Source organism: Anser anser (genome assembly GCF_964211835.1).
Source record: "Anser anser genome assembly, chromosome: 18".
Taxonomy (NCBI): Eukaryota; Metazoa; Chordata; class Aves; order Anseriformes; family Anatidae; genus Anser; species Anser anser.
Genome location: NC_139739.1, coordinates 4,157,990 through 4,174,325, shown reverse-complemented (window position 1 = coordinate 4,174,325; position 16,336 = coordinate 4,157,990). Strand labels below are relative to the sequence as shown.

Genomic DNA, 16,336 nt, shown 5'->3' with positions numbered 1-16,336 from the left:
AAAGAAGTTCCTTTGAGAAACCGGGGCTTGGCCCTGCGACGCGGGAGCAGCCTGCGGCGCTGGAGGCTGGGAACGCACTCCTGCGGCTGCCCGGGGGTGGCCGGCCTCTGGCTGGAGGAGAGGAGCTGCGAGGGCTCGCGAGCCTCTGCTGCTCTCAGACGTGGCTGTGTCCCTCAGCCCGTGCTGGCTTGCAGCATGTTATTTTGGGAGAAGGAGGGGAGGGTAGTGGGCAAGCAGAACGGGGAGAAAAAGTTTGTGTTTTCCTTTTTTTTTTTTCTTTTTTTTTTTTTTCCCCCGAGTGTCTCGGTCTTACACGTTGCTGTGCCGGCTGGAGACAGATTTGTCGCTGTGATCAAAGCAGTTTTGCTGATGTTTTGTGCTTTTGAGAGGTGAACTGCGAAGTTAGCCTGTAATTAATGTGGGTTTGTTCGTCCCTGGAACAGTCAGCAGACGACGCTGTAATTTGGGTTTGCCTGAAAAGCAGCACGCGGTGTGTTTTGACTTCGGTCAGGCCAGTGGGAGTTTGCAGCTGCTGTTTTTGTGCTGGCTGTTGCAGAAAGGGAATTACTGCCGGTAAACCCTGCCCGCAAAACTTTGAGGCTGGATGGCTTCGCTGGGTCCGAGGGTCGCGGCACCGTAGTCCCTGGGGAGGATGTCGGTGGTGCGGTGGGAATCCCGTGCCCAGCGGGATGGCGAGGGGAGCGGGACTGGGAAACCTGCTGTAGCAGTTAAAAAGCACGTGAAAGCTTTGGTGTGCTGTGCCTTTTACGTTTTCCCTCATCGCATGGTGACCTGCTAGGGAGTTACGTTCTCGGTCCGTGCTGATTGGGCTGACTTTGTCATCGTGGTGTGGGGCGTGAAGAGGAAATATGTATACGGCTGTGACAGTCCCCACTGGGGAACGCGGCCGGCTCTGGCCAGCGTGCCTAACTTGGGGAAAAAACCTGCTATTTGGGTACAACTACAGTCCCACGTTAATGTGTTTGGGCCCTGGCTCGAAACGCAGAGAAGGCGTGGAACTGATTGATGTGTGTGAGGGGTTGTCAAAGGCACGCTACAGAAATAAATGGCTTTTCCCAGCGTTTCCTGTGGTTGCTGCGTGTGTTCGGCAGTTACAGGCAAAAACTTCAGAGGCTGGGGGAGTGCTTCAGGTCGGGAAATGCTCCTTCAAACAGCAGGCTTGACTCGTGTTATTGGCGACACACGGGTGTGTTATACAAAATAATTCAATAATTTAATGATCCATAATACTCTTCTAGCTCCTACCACAGATGCTGTTGGACTCGAGTTAGATTTGTTGCTGCGAGGTTTTTTTTTCTTTTTTTTTTCTTCCTCTGGGATTTGTGCCAAGATGAACTGTATGTTCTGTTCTTAACAGTTATGAGTAATGTATGTGTGAATCTATAACATAAGTAATACGAGTATATAAAATGTGTGAGTACGCAGAATTCACGCGTCCCGTGTCTGCGGCGCGCTGCGCACATGCGACGTGTGTGTTCAGGAGGGCTGCGCTGCGTGTCTGGGCAGGGCGAAGGGCATGCCTCGCAGTCGCTGCTCGCCGCAGAGCCGCGGCTGGTGGCCTGCTCCCGGGTGCCTGAACCCCAACTGCAGGCACCAGTGAGGACGTAACGGCCCTTTTGGGGTGGCTACGTGTTGGAGAGAGCTGGAAGTCCCTCCCCGTGCTTGCAGGGGAAGTAGCTCTGCCTGGCCAGACAGCAGAGATGCTTGTGCTGCAGCATCGTGCCTCCCGAGCTGTCTGCAGAGCTGGGGTGTCCCCAAGGCCGTGTATTGGGGTACCTGTGGGTCTCGTGGGGCCGTGCTCTGCCCCGGCCGTGGGGCACCCTTCTGAAGCCACGGTGCTGCCGCTCGGGGGGCTGCGCGAGCGGCCCGCTCCACGGCTTGTTCTAATGGGATTTTTTTTTCTTTCTTTTTTTAGACTAATAAAATGGACTTTCTCTCATAAATTATTTTTTTTTTCTTAATGTGAAAAATGAGAAGGTGGCGAGTAGCCAATTCCCCCGCCTCCCTCTTCCCAGCTCGGATGAGGTCATTGCCTCTCAAAGTTTGTACCACGCATTGTGAGACACGGCTGGAGAAGCAAGAAGTCAACAAACGCCTCTCGGAGCGGCTGGCAGCCCCGGAGCGCTAGCGGAGCTGTAAGCGAGGGTGCCGGGGGGGCCTGAAGGCCCTGGGGACACAGATTTGGGTACGAGGGGACCGCTCCGTGCCCCGGCTGCTGGTGCTGTGCTGGGGTGAAATGGGAGCTGGGCGCGGGTCTGGTCGGCGCGAGGACCCCACACGTGCGAGGGGCTCGGCGTGTGCTTAGGTGGAAGGCGATCGGCAGCCGATCTGGCGCTGCTCGGCTGAGCTCGCTCGTGCGTTGACTGACTTTTTCCTTGGGAATTTCCTCGGCGCTGTTTTTGAAACCGGGGTTGCGGGAGTTCACGACCCAACGGAGGATCTCTCCGAGACCTTTGTGTCCCCGGCTGAGCGGCTGCGTGGAGAAGTTGTTTATTTTCTTGAACGCCACGCGGAGCTGCTGGTGAATTCCTGAGCTATTGTTTTCTCCCCGTCTGTCCCCCCCAGCCCTCCCTCCCCTCCCGCCGTCCGGATTCCTCTTTCCTCGGCGGTGGAAGCGGTGCGGGGGCGCCTGGCCTGCGACGTGCTCCTGGGGGCTTCCCGAGGAGCTGCAGCCCTGGAGCATGGGGTTTTGGACCTTCTGCTCGGGTCATGGGCTGTGGTACACCTGGAGCGGGTGTAGTTTAAAACGGGGAGGCTGCTGAATTGGCACGGGTCTGAAACAACAATTTCCTAAGTCCCATAACAAATTAATTACCGAAACGGTGTGAAAGCATGCTTGCTGCCTCGTGCCTTTGCCGTGAGGCTCGTTTTGGCCAGCTCGCTGTGCGCTGCAGGGGTGTGTGGCGGTGGGGGTGCTTTATGCATCTTCGTTTTTTGTCTCAGTGCCCCATCACGGCGCTGGGAGGCGATGGGCTGAGTCGGTTCTGCGTGATCCCGGTGGCAGAGCCACCCGGGGGGGTGTGGGTTGTCAGCGCCGTGGTCTGGAAATCAAATCTTTGCCGTGTCGGAAAGGGGAGTGACGGCAGGTGACAGAAGGTGAGCAGGTAGTTGGGAAAGGGAGAAACGGAGAGCTGCCGGTCTCAAGGATGTGCGCGGCGCCCCAGGAAGCGAGCGCTGCGGTGGGTTGTACCGACGGGTTTGCTCCCCGGTGCTGCCAGGCGCCGTGCGGGGCCTCGGCTCCGAGTCCTGGAGGTGGGCAGCCGCTTGTACGGGGGTTACACCAGGGGAGTCTGGTGTGGGGCCGAAAAGGGGAAGGAGCACGAGGAGGCCGTCGGGATGTCAGCTGCCACCTTAGAGGTTTGTGAGCAGAGGATAAACGTGGGACTGGTGGGTCGGCCGGCGTCTGTGGTGCTTTGGGAAGGTCTGCAAGGAAGGCCTGGGGGATGCTTCCATTCGCTGACACCAGGAAGTTACAGAACTGTGGTTCTTAAGAGGAAAACCAGGAGGCGGCTGCTGTGGGTAAAAGTCAGTGCCCGAGGGCCCTGGGCCCAGCGGTGTGAGCCACGTCCCCTGGTGCTGTGCCTGGGGATGCGGCGCTGGTCTTCCCCGGCACCGAGGGCAGGACCGAAGAAGTGCAGCTGGGAGGTAAGGGAGGGGGCTTGGGATCCAACGTGCTGCTGTGCTTTTAGGCAGAAACTGGAAGGAGAAAAAAATAAATAAAATTGCCATTCCATCGCAGCTTGTCTGTTCTCTGGAAGCCATTTAAGCATCCCATTAATCCGTTAATGGCAGCTGCTCCTGTGCTGCTGCACCCCTACACTGTCTTCTGCTCACTTTCTCTTTGTCTTGACGCCTCTGCTTAGCAGCCTCGTCGATTTTTCCTGTCGACGCGACACAATCGCTCCTTGTTAGCCTACCTTGCTCCTTCCTCTTTCAAGGAAGGGAAGGAGCAGGGGAACCAGATCTGATAATTCCAGTGAGTAGAACTGTTCCCCTGAGCCCTTTATAAAGAAATAAAAAGGCTCTCCTTCTCTCTGCTTCTCTTTGAGTACAAGCACTTTACCCTCTTGGATTCCCTGCAGGCTCCTCATACTGCTAAAATTGAAACATCAAGATGTCTGAGGCAGCAGGAATTACCATCAGTGTTTTGACACCTGGAGGTACAATTTCTATTAGCTTTTATATAAAAACAACACCAGTTTTGCCAACAGAGTTCTCATTAAATAATGCATGAAGACCCCCGCCTCTGACAGTAGGTATTTTTCTTTCACTTTCTTGGACTCTGGGATAATGGCTTAATTTTTGTGACCATTGGGGAAAAATATGCATATACTCGCAGGCAGAAATATATTTGTGGACTGGCTTCTCCCAGGCACGGAGTCAATTATCCTGTTCGCTAATTAACATGGAGAGATGGGGGAAAGCAAATTAAGGTTGGTCTGTTTGGAAGGTTTGGTTTATTTTTTATTTTTATTTTTTTTTTAGGGAATAGGATGTAGCCTTCCTGAGACATTTGATGGTAAACAAGACTTAGGTGTAGCTTGAGACAGACCCGCGGAAGAGGCTGCGTGCCCTTGAACGGAGATGGGCGCGGGGTCATCGGAAACAAAAAACGTGTGACTTGTGTTTTTGTGTAGACGACGCTTGGCATCGAGCATATGCTCTGTGCCCGCTTTTGGGGGAAATGAAGTGAAACAGAAGGGCGCAGCATGTGGATGTGACTGTTAATAGTTAGAATCAAAGTACAGTTTTGACATTTCTAACCTAATAAGTGGTGCTGCGTGTGAGAGCCTGCTTATTTTCCTTTTCAACATGAGATGCTTTGACAGAGGAGTAAAGTCCCATTTTGACATTTCTGTCATTTTAACTAAAGAGAGAGATTACAGTAAATTGGATTAAGTGAAAATCTTCTTCAGATGTTTGTGGTTTGGGCTGATTTATGGATAGATGTCATTTGAACGTCATTCTGCATTTTTTAAGCATCTGCTTGATGGTTGCTCTAATGCTGTTGCTGCAAATAGTCCACGCAGAGGGAAAGCCGAGCGGGGAGCAGCTACCCGTGACGGGTCTGGGGCTGGTGTGTGGCACAGGGACAGCAAGACACTGTCCTGCGCACGTTCCCGGCTGCTCGCTGCCAGATTCTGTAATGGCTGCTTGGTTTTCACTGGAATTCTTCTTGTTAAACTCAGGTTACCTTCTGCTGAGAGTCATGCTTTTTTTTTTTTAATAGGCTTTTCTGAGTACTTTTCCCACCCTTGGAGAGAGATGGCTCAGAGCACGCTTACCTTGTCATGTACTTGGCAAATCTTGGCTCTCCTCTTCCCATCGCCAGCGATGACGTCCTCGGTTTACGCTCGTGCAAAGTCTTGCTCTCGGCCGCCTTGCTGCGGGGTCCTTTAGTCACAACGCGTGTTTGTCACTTTTCCTGGAAACAAAACATTCACGAGCATGTGCTGGCTCACTGACATAGCAGTGACGTGTGACAATACTTTGCCTGTTGATATTTCCAAAAGATAGCGTTGGAAGTACTTCCATTAAATTAATAGCTTGAGACTTCTTAAACATATGTCCTCCGTGGCTTCGTCTATTTAAGTTGTTTAATTTAAGTTATTTAGAAGCTGCTGAGGCCTTTTGGAAGCTGTGTGATGTCTTGTGGGTGGTGATGTAACCAGCCCTGCAACCAAATCTGCCCGTGATGTCACTGATGGAGTCACTGCTGCCTGGTGCAGCGATTAGTGGGATGAGACGATGTCTTTGTGCAAATGGTGATGGGAAACTGGGAAGTCCGCAGCTCTAAATTGTGTTATTTACATATAGAGCTTCTAATTTCCAGCACAGTTTCAGAAAATACTTCTGATCCCACCTCAAAACCACTAGATTTGAGTCCAGGAGGTAGAGGTTTATGGATTTCAGTTGTGGTCTCTGAAAGCTTATTTGCAAGTTTAGTGTTGGTTTGAAGCTTTGTACCTACACCGGGAGCTCGTAGGGTGGTTTTCTGCTAGCTTAGCTCCTTGAGCTGCTTCTGCTCAGTGCCAAGCAGGGAGCGAGAGTGTAAAAATTGCCTTTCATCCTCTTCAGGGGTCGGATCTTATACTGTGCCGGTATCAGTTTTTGCAGTCCTGCAGCAGGAAGCTGCTATCCAGACCGGAGTTGGAGATACAGCGGGGAAGTGCCGTCAGAAGGTAGAGCACATCAAATCCCAGCTCCCGGTGGTGCATCGGCTGGTGGTGCTTCACTTCTTCCCTCTGAACCGAGCCCGGCTGGCTTGATGTGCACCTCTTAGCGGTGCCTGGTTTTTCTGGGGCTTATTGGTGACACCAGAATCGTTGTGCTTTGCTTCCCGCATCTGTGCTTGCCATCCCATAACTGATGGGGAAGAGGTGCAGCATTCACAAACGCCCCACGGTGCACATTGCCCTTGCGCTTAAAAGACTTTGATTTTTGTCGTGTGGGTGTTTCATGCTTTACAAGCGATTCGAAGTGCGATTCGTAAAAATACCTTCTGTATTATTTTCCGTGATACGATTATTTGTGGAAGATCACACTACTGAGGGAAGATAAATTTGTAATCCTGCTTAGCGGTTGATCTTATCCTCCCTGAGTAGCTATTGTTGCGTAAGGGACAGTGACCCGAAATCCACCTTTTAAAGCGGTGGACGGGAGATGCCTTCCCCTGGTGCCCTTGCGCACAGGAGCATCGTTCAGGCTTTGTAGTGGTTTAAAGACTGGCGGTTTTACTTCCAAATCCGAGTGCCCCTCCTAACTCACCTGCAGGTCAGCGTGCCCAAGAGAGCAGCAGCGTAGCGGTAGGTGGCTTATTTTTCTGGCAGCATGGTTACTGAGCCAGGCCGTGTTAAACAAGACCTCTCTGCATCTTTCAGAGCCAGGCACGCTGAGAGGTGTTCACAAAGCAGCGCTGCCTGAGGCCGCATGGCCCAAATCGCAGGGAGGAGCAAGTGGTTTGATCATGGATCCTCCCGGGGAGGTTATGGGGTGGGAGCTTCGGGGGACGGGGCGGGCAGGCTGCTGAGCAGGAGGGGCTGAGCTGCTGCTTGGGAGCAGGGCTGAAAGCATCTGCAGGAGCTGCCCGCCTCCGTGCTTGGTGTTTGAGCTGCTCAGTTAAAGCAGACGAGGAACTGGCGGCGCGCTTCTTGGCGTGGGCCTTGTGGTGGTGGAGCTGGAGATACTCCCCTTCCTGCTCAGCTGGCCCTGTCTCCTCCCACCCCTCGCAGTCACGTAGCAGCGCCAGGTTGAGCTCAGGTGAGGCATCTGCTCACTGCCTGCCGGGGAGGCCGGTGGTGCGCAGCCGACCTGAGGCATTTGGTTGCTTTTATTTCCCCCCCTCTCTCCTGAGAAACGATACAGGAAATATCTCAGCGTCAAGAGCTCCATCTAAAGCTGCGATGCTCCTTCTGTCTCGGCCTGCTTTCAGAGCTCCTCGGAGGAGAGAGCACAAGCCGCTCACCTGCACAGCCAAAAAGTGGAGTCGGGAGCTGCTGCTCCCAGGCACCGGCTGCTCTCCAGCTCGGTGGGGCTCTCGTCTTCCACCGCTGCTCCGGCGGCTCCTCCGAGCTGAGCAAGCAGGCGAGCAGGTGGAGGTGCCCTCCCTCCCCTCTGAGCATCCAGCTCGGGTGATGTTTGCCCCTGGCGGCACCGGTAACGCTGGGTTTGCAGCCCGCAGCCAGTCCCTGAGGTTTGCTGGAGGGCTGTGCTGTCGGCAGCGCTCGGGACCGGGGGCGTCCTTCCTTTACCCAAGGCGATGTCCTAATGGCTGGCAGCGGGCAAGAAGGAAGGAAGAAGAGGGTTGGTTTTTATTTTTTTTATCTCTTCAGTGTGGGTGAATCCGTGTTGTCTGTGATGGATCCTCACTGCGACAGGCTCTAAGTGGCAGCTCTCAGGGGAAATTAGCCTGCAGCTTTTGACTTTATTAAATATTCTCCAGTGCGATCCCGAAGGACTGCTTCTTAACGTTCTGCGATGTTTCATCTGTATTTTTAGCATCCCGTACGTGAAATGTGGCCGCATATAGCCTGTATTTACATTAAGGTCTACGTACGAATGGTTGAGAAGTGATAGATGGCATGTTCTGTTCTTCAGATCAGCACCGTGAGGATGTCTTATAGGGAGGTATAAGAACCTTCATTGGCGACACTGTGGATTATTATGAAGCCTGATGGCTCTCTTAGAGCTCTGGCTTACAACGATTGATTCACCTATTTATTAAAACACCTATTTAATGATTGAGTGCAGTGATCTTTGTTGAGCATCAACAGCGGGGTCGCGCTTGGGCTCTGGAAGCAGAAGCTTGGCACAGAAGTGCTGCTTGTGTAACGTGCTAACTTTCAGTCTGTCCCGCTCCTGCCTCGCAAGCGACTTTCCGCTCTACGTGGTTAAATGATCTGCCGTGATGAATGGCATATGTTCAAAGAGGTAATGGTGCGGTTTTCCTTGGGAGTTGGAACTTGTAGGGCTTGGTAGCATTGTGGCGAGGCTGCCGATGGAAATGAACACGTGGGGATTCGCTGGCTGTGGGAATGGTCTCGCCCTGTGGAGGGCTGTTGTGAAAACAAAACCCAGGCTTTCCAGGGGCTGGGGGAGAAGGAAGATGATCTGGGGGCAAGCTGCAATTTATATTTCTTTCCACACTGTCAAACAACTCAGCGTTCATTCGTGTGTTTACTTCCAGAATCTGTCTGCGATATTTATCTGTTCGTTTCATCTGCAGTATTTATCTGCTCCTGGAGATTTCCTGCCAATGGGTAACCAACCGTGCCGTAGGAGACGTGGGAAGAGCGGAGCGGCGCGGGTAGGCTCTGACGGCCTGCGCCTCCTCGTTCAGCCCCCAGCCAGCTGCTCGGCAGCTGTTGACTGCTGGGACCACAGGGATTCGAGCTGGGAGCTTCCCTCGCTCCCCAGGCGTGAAATCCCCGTGGAGCCAGGAACCCCGGCGCAGCGAGGCGGCAGCAGCGGCGTGCTGGGCTCGGGAGGGCATCTGCAGAGGCCCCGCAGGGTAGAGCACTGGGGTGGCTTCCCAGGGTACAGTGTTGCTTACAGTTTTCTTGTTTAGGTGAATTCATGGGCTATTTCAGGCCGTGTATAAGACTTGGGTCCATGGGCACTTGTTTCCAGGAGGACTGAGTCTGCCGAAGGTCAGAGATGCGCAATTTATCCCTACTCTGCCAGCTTTCAGCGATCCTCTTCGCATAAATGGGCCTTTCGGAGAGGTAGCTTTCCTATCACGTACAGAACTGCGGGTCCAGTAGCCCTACAGGAATAAAGGAGGTGATTGCCCAGCCTGACAAAAGGCGAGCGCAGCAGCCTGGAGCAGCTCAGCACTCCCCGTGGTGGGAGGCGAAGGCGCCCCTTGCCCAGCTGGCTCCCTCCAGGGGCACGGCGTTGGGTGCTGGTCTGGGTGTTGGGTGCTTCTCCAGGACACTGAGATTCAACGAAGAAAGGGAAGGTTTCTTTGCCTTCTCTGACTGCTTGAATATTTTTCTTGACTTTTTATCTGCAAAGCGTGTAACTTTAACCCCAGCCTCTGAATTGAGCATGGCAGATGCTGCTTAATTGTGAGGGGGGGGAAGCAATGGATTCCCTGGTGGGTAAGAGCTTACCCTTGGTGCCCTGACCTTGTTAAAACACATTAACTCAATAAAAGCCTGAGTATTTAAAGACAAGCGACTTCTTCCTACCTGGAGGGGCATAATTAAGCCATTCCACACCCCTTAAACCAGAGCTGTGGGAGGAGGACAGAAGAGCTCCCTGTCCTGCCTGCCTGCGCAAGCGAGCAACTTCCCGCCGGGGTCGTTTCGGCTCCCCCAAGCAGCACCCGGCAGCTGGGAGGCTGCTAGCAGGCGCTGGGACAGCCTGGCTGTGATTGCAGAGGAAACCCGGAATTTCCTGACCGCTGGTGAGTGACACCCTGCCTCTGCAGGGCACGCAGCTCTGCAGCATCTTGCATCGGTTGAAATTGTGGTCAAGTGTTTTGCATTAAAACAGACAATTTCCTGGACAAAGCATGCAACAAAACCTAGCGGGGGAAGGTGGGGGGTGGTTATGTTCATCCATAAAAGTTCCTGCGCAACATAAAATCGGAGTGTTACCCCTTCCTTAGGGTTTCCTTGTTTAAACATTCCTCGGATGTTTGCGAAGTACATCTTAGTTTTATCCGTGTCCACAGGACAGACCCAAGGAACTTTAACGCCTTGATTTACTTTGGGGATTTGAAGGGAAATGCAGGAGTTTTCCCGAGTGCCCGTCTCATTCCAGCCGTACTCCCTCCTGCTCCAAGGCCATGCCTCGGGCACCACCACGGCCGGCGGCGGCTCCTCTCCTGCTCCCGGCGCAGCCGGTGGCGGCTGGCCCTGCTGCTGGGGCACCGGGGGGACAAGGTGCGGATGTCCCCTCCCTGGGGAGCTCGACAGAGGCCAGCTGGCAGTAGCTGGGGGGGCTGAGAGGGCTCAGAGGTCTTTACGAGCTGCCTCTTGGCTATTTTAAAAACGCTGTGCTCTATTGCTGCCTTTGGCTGGGGCGGTGAGGTGGAGCAGGGCTTGATTCCCCTGGGCTCCGGAGGAGAGGGGAGCTCACAGGGGGTGGTGGGAATGGCCGTGGCTGCCAGTGCCCTCCCCTGCAGAGTCCTCATCAGGACCACAGCTATTTGAAGCTAAAGCCACCGCTGTTGGCTGCTTCCACGAACACGCCAGGGCTGCTGGCTGCAGTTGTTTCACGAGCAGCTCAGCCGCCCAAGCGGAGGTGATGGAGATTTGGGGATGGAAATCCTCTGTTGTCCCTGCGTAAGCTGTCCTGTGCCAGCCCAGTGCCAAGGAAAACTCATTCTCATACCAGAGATAATTTCAGATGCTATTTCTTTTCTTGCTATGGGTAACCAGAGTTCATCGTAACTTAAATCTGAGGCCTTCATGCATTGACCTCATCACCTTGATGAAGGGGGACATCCTTTAGTACCCCTCAGATGCACTCTGAAAAATTTATTACTCTGTAATTTGTTTCTGTAGCTCCATAAACTCAAAATTTGACCTTGGGACTGTGACTGCTGCTACCTGTGCTGACTTCCCTGGTGCTTTTGCCCTGACCGGTTTTGCCCGAACTCGTCGACTTGCTGCTAGGGCTCCTGCTCGCCCACGAGAGGAGCTTCCCAGCCGGCGAGGAGCGCTTTGCGTCAGACGTTTCCCTCGTGGTTTTTCTTCGTTCCTGCCATGTGGCCAAGGGTTGGAGGATGAGTAACCAGCCGAAACCTCAGCCCCAGGGTAGGTAGGCGCAGGGTGACCGAGGGTATCTGCTTGTGCCTGCGCTGCCTCGGCTGCGAGCTGGACTAGTGACTCATCCGAGGAGTGACTTGGGTGGCTGAGGGTTTTTTTTAGCAGCAATAGTTGTTAATAATAAATAGCTTTGAGTTCAGCGATTGCAAAACAGGGCAGGCTGATAGCCCAGGGACTGAAACGGAAATTTCACCAGGAAACGAGGCAAAGTTCTCCCCTCCCTCTGGTACCAGGGGACGGGTGGGCCAAAGGCTTCGGACCGCGTCCTGCTGGCAGGCGTTGGGTGCACGCCGTGAGGCTGGATTTGGGGTTGTAGGCAGTGGTCACTGAAGGCACGACACCCCTTCCCAGACTGATTTCCTGCAACCTATGAAAAAGCCTTTGTGGGATCATGCTTTTGGTTACCAGGACAGAAGCCAATTCAGAAACTCAGTTCTTGAATTCTTGGGAGCAAATTTTCCTTTCCTCAAGGTTTTTACCTGCAGTACTGTTGACAAAAAATGTGCGTGCGGCCCTAAGAAGCTATGAAAACCACCTCTTGTGAACAATCCCTGGTAGGTAGGATAGAGTGAGGTAAAAACTCACATCTTTTATTAAGAAACAGAACAACAGAAGGGAAGGGAATTTCTTCCTTCATGTGCTCATGTTGCTTTTTATTTTCAGATATGCGGTGTGGGTAGTTGAGGTTGTTAAAATATGTTTTACTTTGTTTATTCTAATTTACAAATAGCTGCAGCAGGTACAGTTTAGAGCTTTTCAGGCCTAATGCCTCAGCCTTTCTCTGTGCGCAAGCTCACCTTGCTTAATTTTATAGTTGAAGCTGAAATTTTCATGAAAATGTCGGATACCCAGACTTAAATATCTAGGAAAAAGTCATGTCCTGCTCTCTCAAATGAACCGGAGAGTGTAAGAGAGATAAAGTGGTCTGAGATTGGGCAAAGAAAAGGTTCATTGCCTTTGCTTCCTCTTTACAGGCTCAGTTTCTGAGGCCATTGAGTAAATTTCCAGTGCGTGGTGGTGTCAGTTATTGTGATTTTAAAAGCTTAGCGCAAGTCATGCAATATGTGGCGATCAAAACGATATTTTCCTTCCCCCCCCCCCCCCCCCCCCCAAGGTTTACTTTTGCAATCTGTACGTTGTGCAAATCCTGGGAGAAATTTCTTAAAGCTCTGCCCAGGAAAGAAAAGCTAAAGCTTGACAACGTGACTCAAGCCAGATCCGTCAGCCTCTCCAACTCGGGGAGGCGTGGAGCTTCCCAGTGGAAGGGCAGACCCTGAGACGTGTCCTGTCTGTGGAGCAGGAGCTGAAGGAGTCCTTGAAAGGCGACTGAAGAGGAATCTGCAGACTCCAGAGGGCTGCGAACCGCAGGCTCAAAATCACTGCTCTGAGCCTGGGAAAGGGAAATTAAAAAGGTGCCAGCTGGTGGAGCAGGGGGAGAGGAGGAGGAGGAGGAGGAGGAAGAGGAGGTCGCCTTCTCCTGTCCCCCTTCCCTCGCTGCAGGCTGTCCGGCATCCCGCGAGCTGCTACGCCTCGGATGCAACCGGTGAAATTTTTTTGGTGTCTCTAGAGAGGCTTCGACTTTCTGTCTAGAAGCTATTAATTACCTAGCCGAGGAAAGCAGAACACATACCCAATTAATGGCTCCCACCGCTTAGGCCTGTCTCCCCGGCTGCTCTGCTCTGAACTAATGAGCAGCTCCTTTCACTGGGCCACCGGTGAGCCTGAACTCCTCGCGTTTCCTGGGGAGAAATGAAAGAAGCAGAAATGCGCGGGAACAAATGGCTGGAATTTGGTCATTAACCTGGGCTGAAAATTGACTCAATCTACTAGTAATTATCGGGGGAGTACTAGGAGAACGGCCTGGTGGAGGGTTCAGAGCTGCTATTTGACGGATGATCGCGAGCAACTGAGTTAGCATCACGTAAGCTGCTGTCCGGCGTCCGAGGTGTGGTAACGTGCTGGGTAAGTACGGCTCCCTCACCCCAACCTGGAGTAAAACGGGTCAGTCTGGATCAGCTCCGGCCTCGAGTGGCTCCGTTCTTCAGTGATATTTTATGGCACAGCCGCACAGCATCTCATGTTTTTGAGTACCTTAGTTTACAGGTCATTTAATTTACTTGCAGGCTTTGTTTCAGTTCCCTAGGGTAATTTTGCTCCTTTGCACATGTCTTCCTATGGAGGCATTAAATTGTGCAGTTTGTCACAATAGTTCAGCTCTTACGCTGGCAGCCAGGGCTCTTCAAAGATGCTTGTGTGAAGTTGAGACTCCTGAATCATTAGAGGATCATGAAAGAAAAAGAATAATTTAGAACAAGGAGATGTTTTGTCATCTTTGAAACTGGGAGCGTGTGAAAGGAGAGAGTGTTTAGCAGTGCAATCCTCCTCAAAGAGCTTATCTCAGGGAATCCAGAAAATGAGTTTCCCTTCTTTATGCGGGATGTAAATAATCAAAAATGTCACTCCCGAGCTGCGTAATTTGTTCAACAAAAGAATCTCGAGAAGATGACTCCCCAGGCTTTCATGGTGTGCCCAAGACATCAGAGGACTTGTCTCCGCAGCGATGCGAGCTGAAGTGTTTGAAAACCAAATGAGCAGCAGCGTGTGCCGGGCGAAATAAATAAATAAGGCTCACAGGTGCTTTGCAAGCTCCGTCGCATTCTAAAAGCCGTGTTTATCTGGCTAGTCCGGGGTTAGGTTAGCTCCTGGGAGCTGCGAGTGGATGCAGCGATGATGTGGTGTTACAGCGAGGGTTGTTAATGTGCTGTTTAATGTGCTTGGAAGCGGGGCTGGAGTAGGCCTACAGTTACTATATCATTATCGCGTGTTGGCAAGGAATTGCATTTTTTTTTTCTTGATTTAAAGCTGCTTGCGCGTGTTTATTAAACTGAGATTAGTACTGCATAACAGTTAGGATATTTAAGCGCATGTTTAATGTAAGGGGGGTGCCGAAGTGGGAAAGGCGTGCGGGGTGGTACACGGGAGGGGGGGCCACATGGCTCCCCTTTGCCCCCCAGTGGGGGCACGCAGCTCGGGCTGGGGTCTGCTGGAGGGGCAGGGGCTTCGCCGCACACCAGCACCCTGTGGTCGCCCTGTCCCAGCGGGGGCACCTCTGGGTGTGAACTCACCCGGCGTGTGTGGGGCTGGAGCGTTTGGCTGGGCTCCCATCAGAAAACGGGCTTTTTTCTCAGCGTTTTTTCCATCCCTAGGGCTTCGCTAGTCACTTCTGCTGGTTCCCTCCGGTTGTCCTGCGCTGGTTTTCTTATCTCTTTCTGGCTGCTTCTGTCCCGTCTGTGCTCCGGCACTTGACCATCACTCCTTTCCTTTCCTCTCCTCCTCCAGCCTCCTGCCCGATTTCCCTTTGCAGTCCCAGTGCCCGGGTGGTTGTGTGTGTGTTTTTTTTTTTTGTTAAATTTCCTCTTCAGGCATTTCGATTTGTCTTTGCAGATCATCTTCAACAAAGGCCTCACATGCTCTAATTTGTTTTCTATTTCCAGCCCACACTTAAAATAACTCCTTTATTTCATGAATGGCCCGTGCCTGGATCCAAATCCCCCCCCCATTTTTTTTTTTTTTCTGTGGGGTTTCTTTTTTCCCCCCCCCTGTGTTCCTTGTCAGTATCCTTAAGGGTTTGAAGGGTCCCTTTTGGGCACGCAGCCTGCAGCTGCCCCTCAGCAGCAGCGTGTCGGGGGTGGCCGCGTGCCCGTGTGCCGGCCCTCGCCGTGGAGAAGGGGGCGAAGGGGTTTGGAGATGTGGCGCGGGAGCAGCTCTGCCACCGTGGGCTCGCCATCCCGGGGTCGGCAGCGTGCTTTAGCACTTGGGACCCCTCGAACAGGCTGTTGGCCCTGGGGCTGCCGAGCGCGAGGAGTCACAGCAGCGGCTCGGGGCGTGCTTTCTGCTGCTGGAGCACGAGGCCAGGCCTGCGCCGCTGCTCGGAGCGGGCCCGCCTGGGAAACCTGCCTCGGGAAACGCCGCCGGGAGCGGGCCTGGCAAAACCAAACCCTCCGACCTCGCTCCGCATGGCCGCGGTGCCAAGATTTGCTCTCAAACGCCGGCAGAGGTTATCTCGGGGCAGGGCTAAACGTGGGTCCTGCGCCCAAAATAGGTCGGAAAGATTGAAAAGCGGTAACACGGGTCCCAAATCCCGCTTCGCTGCTCCGGGCAGCGGCAGGGGCAGGGCGGAGAAGTCGCCTTTCGTCGGGGCTCAGAAGCGGTGCTGCACGGAGCCGCTGGTGCCACCCCAGCAAGGAGGAGGCACGGCGGCACGCCGGGCACAGCTCCTGAGCTGCTGCCAGCCCCTCCGTGGCCGTAGGACCCGCTGTGCCCGCTCACGGGGGTAACATCCTGCCCTCGCGGTGCTGTGACCCGTCAGGTGGTGCTGAGCCTCCTGCTCTGCTCCTCCAAGGCAGGCACGGTGCTGGGAGATGGCACGGGGTGAAGGCCCCGACCCCGGGGCTGAAACGAGCCCCGAGCCCTGCCGGGGAGCTCGGGGCGTGCCTGATCTTTCCTGTTGACCCTGTGCTGCTATTTTAATTTAAAACCTCTGTACCCCGCTGGGATTGAATGCTACTGTGGATTCCTGGGCTGCAGACAGTGACATTGTTTTCTTTGTTATTCTGAATAGAGCCCTAAATTTATGGCAGACGGCCGCCTTTCCCATTGAAAGGCCTTAATAGATACAGTACATACAAATATTTGTGGATAATGTCAGCTGTCTTCCAAGAAAATTTCATGCACATATTGATTAGACAAATCCATTATCGTTACATTGTGGTGCGTTCCTTAGGAATGTCCTCCAACCCATTTTCATTACGTCTTAATTATTTCTCTGCTTCCACCAGCGCTCTGAAGAAAGCGGGGGTAAGTCTCCGGCTGCTTTTGAGCTCTGGTTTTGATCGGGGGACGTATGGCATGTGAATGCCATTACGGGCCGCGGGGCGGCTGCCGGCAATAAACGGGCTTTTCTGCGGGGCCGCGCACACGTGCGGCCTGGGGTTTTAGGCATGGTGGCTGGTCGGGCTCCCGGAGGTGAACGGTAT

General features: G+C 53.3%; 2 protein-coding genes across 7 annotated transcripts in view; both read left to right on the top strand.

Annotated features, from left to right (window-relative positions):
* The window catches only part of LOC310883681 (uncharacterized protein), a 113,253-nt gene extending 103,560 nt beyond the window's left edge, over nucleotides 1-9,693 (top strand). The window contains exons 5-6 of the mRNA XM_083804463.1: nucleotides 6,100-6,203; nucleotides 8,747-9,693. Coding sequence (XP_083660589.1) covers nucleotides 6,100-6,203; nucleotides 8,747-9,088 — 446 coding nt within the window. The 3' untranslated portion in view covers nucleotides 9,089-9,693. The remainder of the gene's footprint in view (nucleotides 1-6,099; nucleotides 6,204-8,746) is intronic.
* Nucleotides 1-16,336, top strand: part of NCOR2 (nuclear receptor corepressor 2) — a 234,249-nt gene that overhangs the window by 47,572 nt on the left and 170,341 nt on the right. The window contains exon 1 of one of the 6 annotated variants that reach the window (XM_083804429.1): nucleotides 325-2,156. The exons of the other annotated variants lie outside the window; for them this stretch is intronic. The gene's annotated coding sequence lies outside the window, so the exon portion shown is untranslated. Of the gene's footprint in view, nucleotides 1-324; nucleotides 2,157-16,336 lie in introns of those variants that run through there. 6 annotated transcript variants of the gene reach the window in all.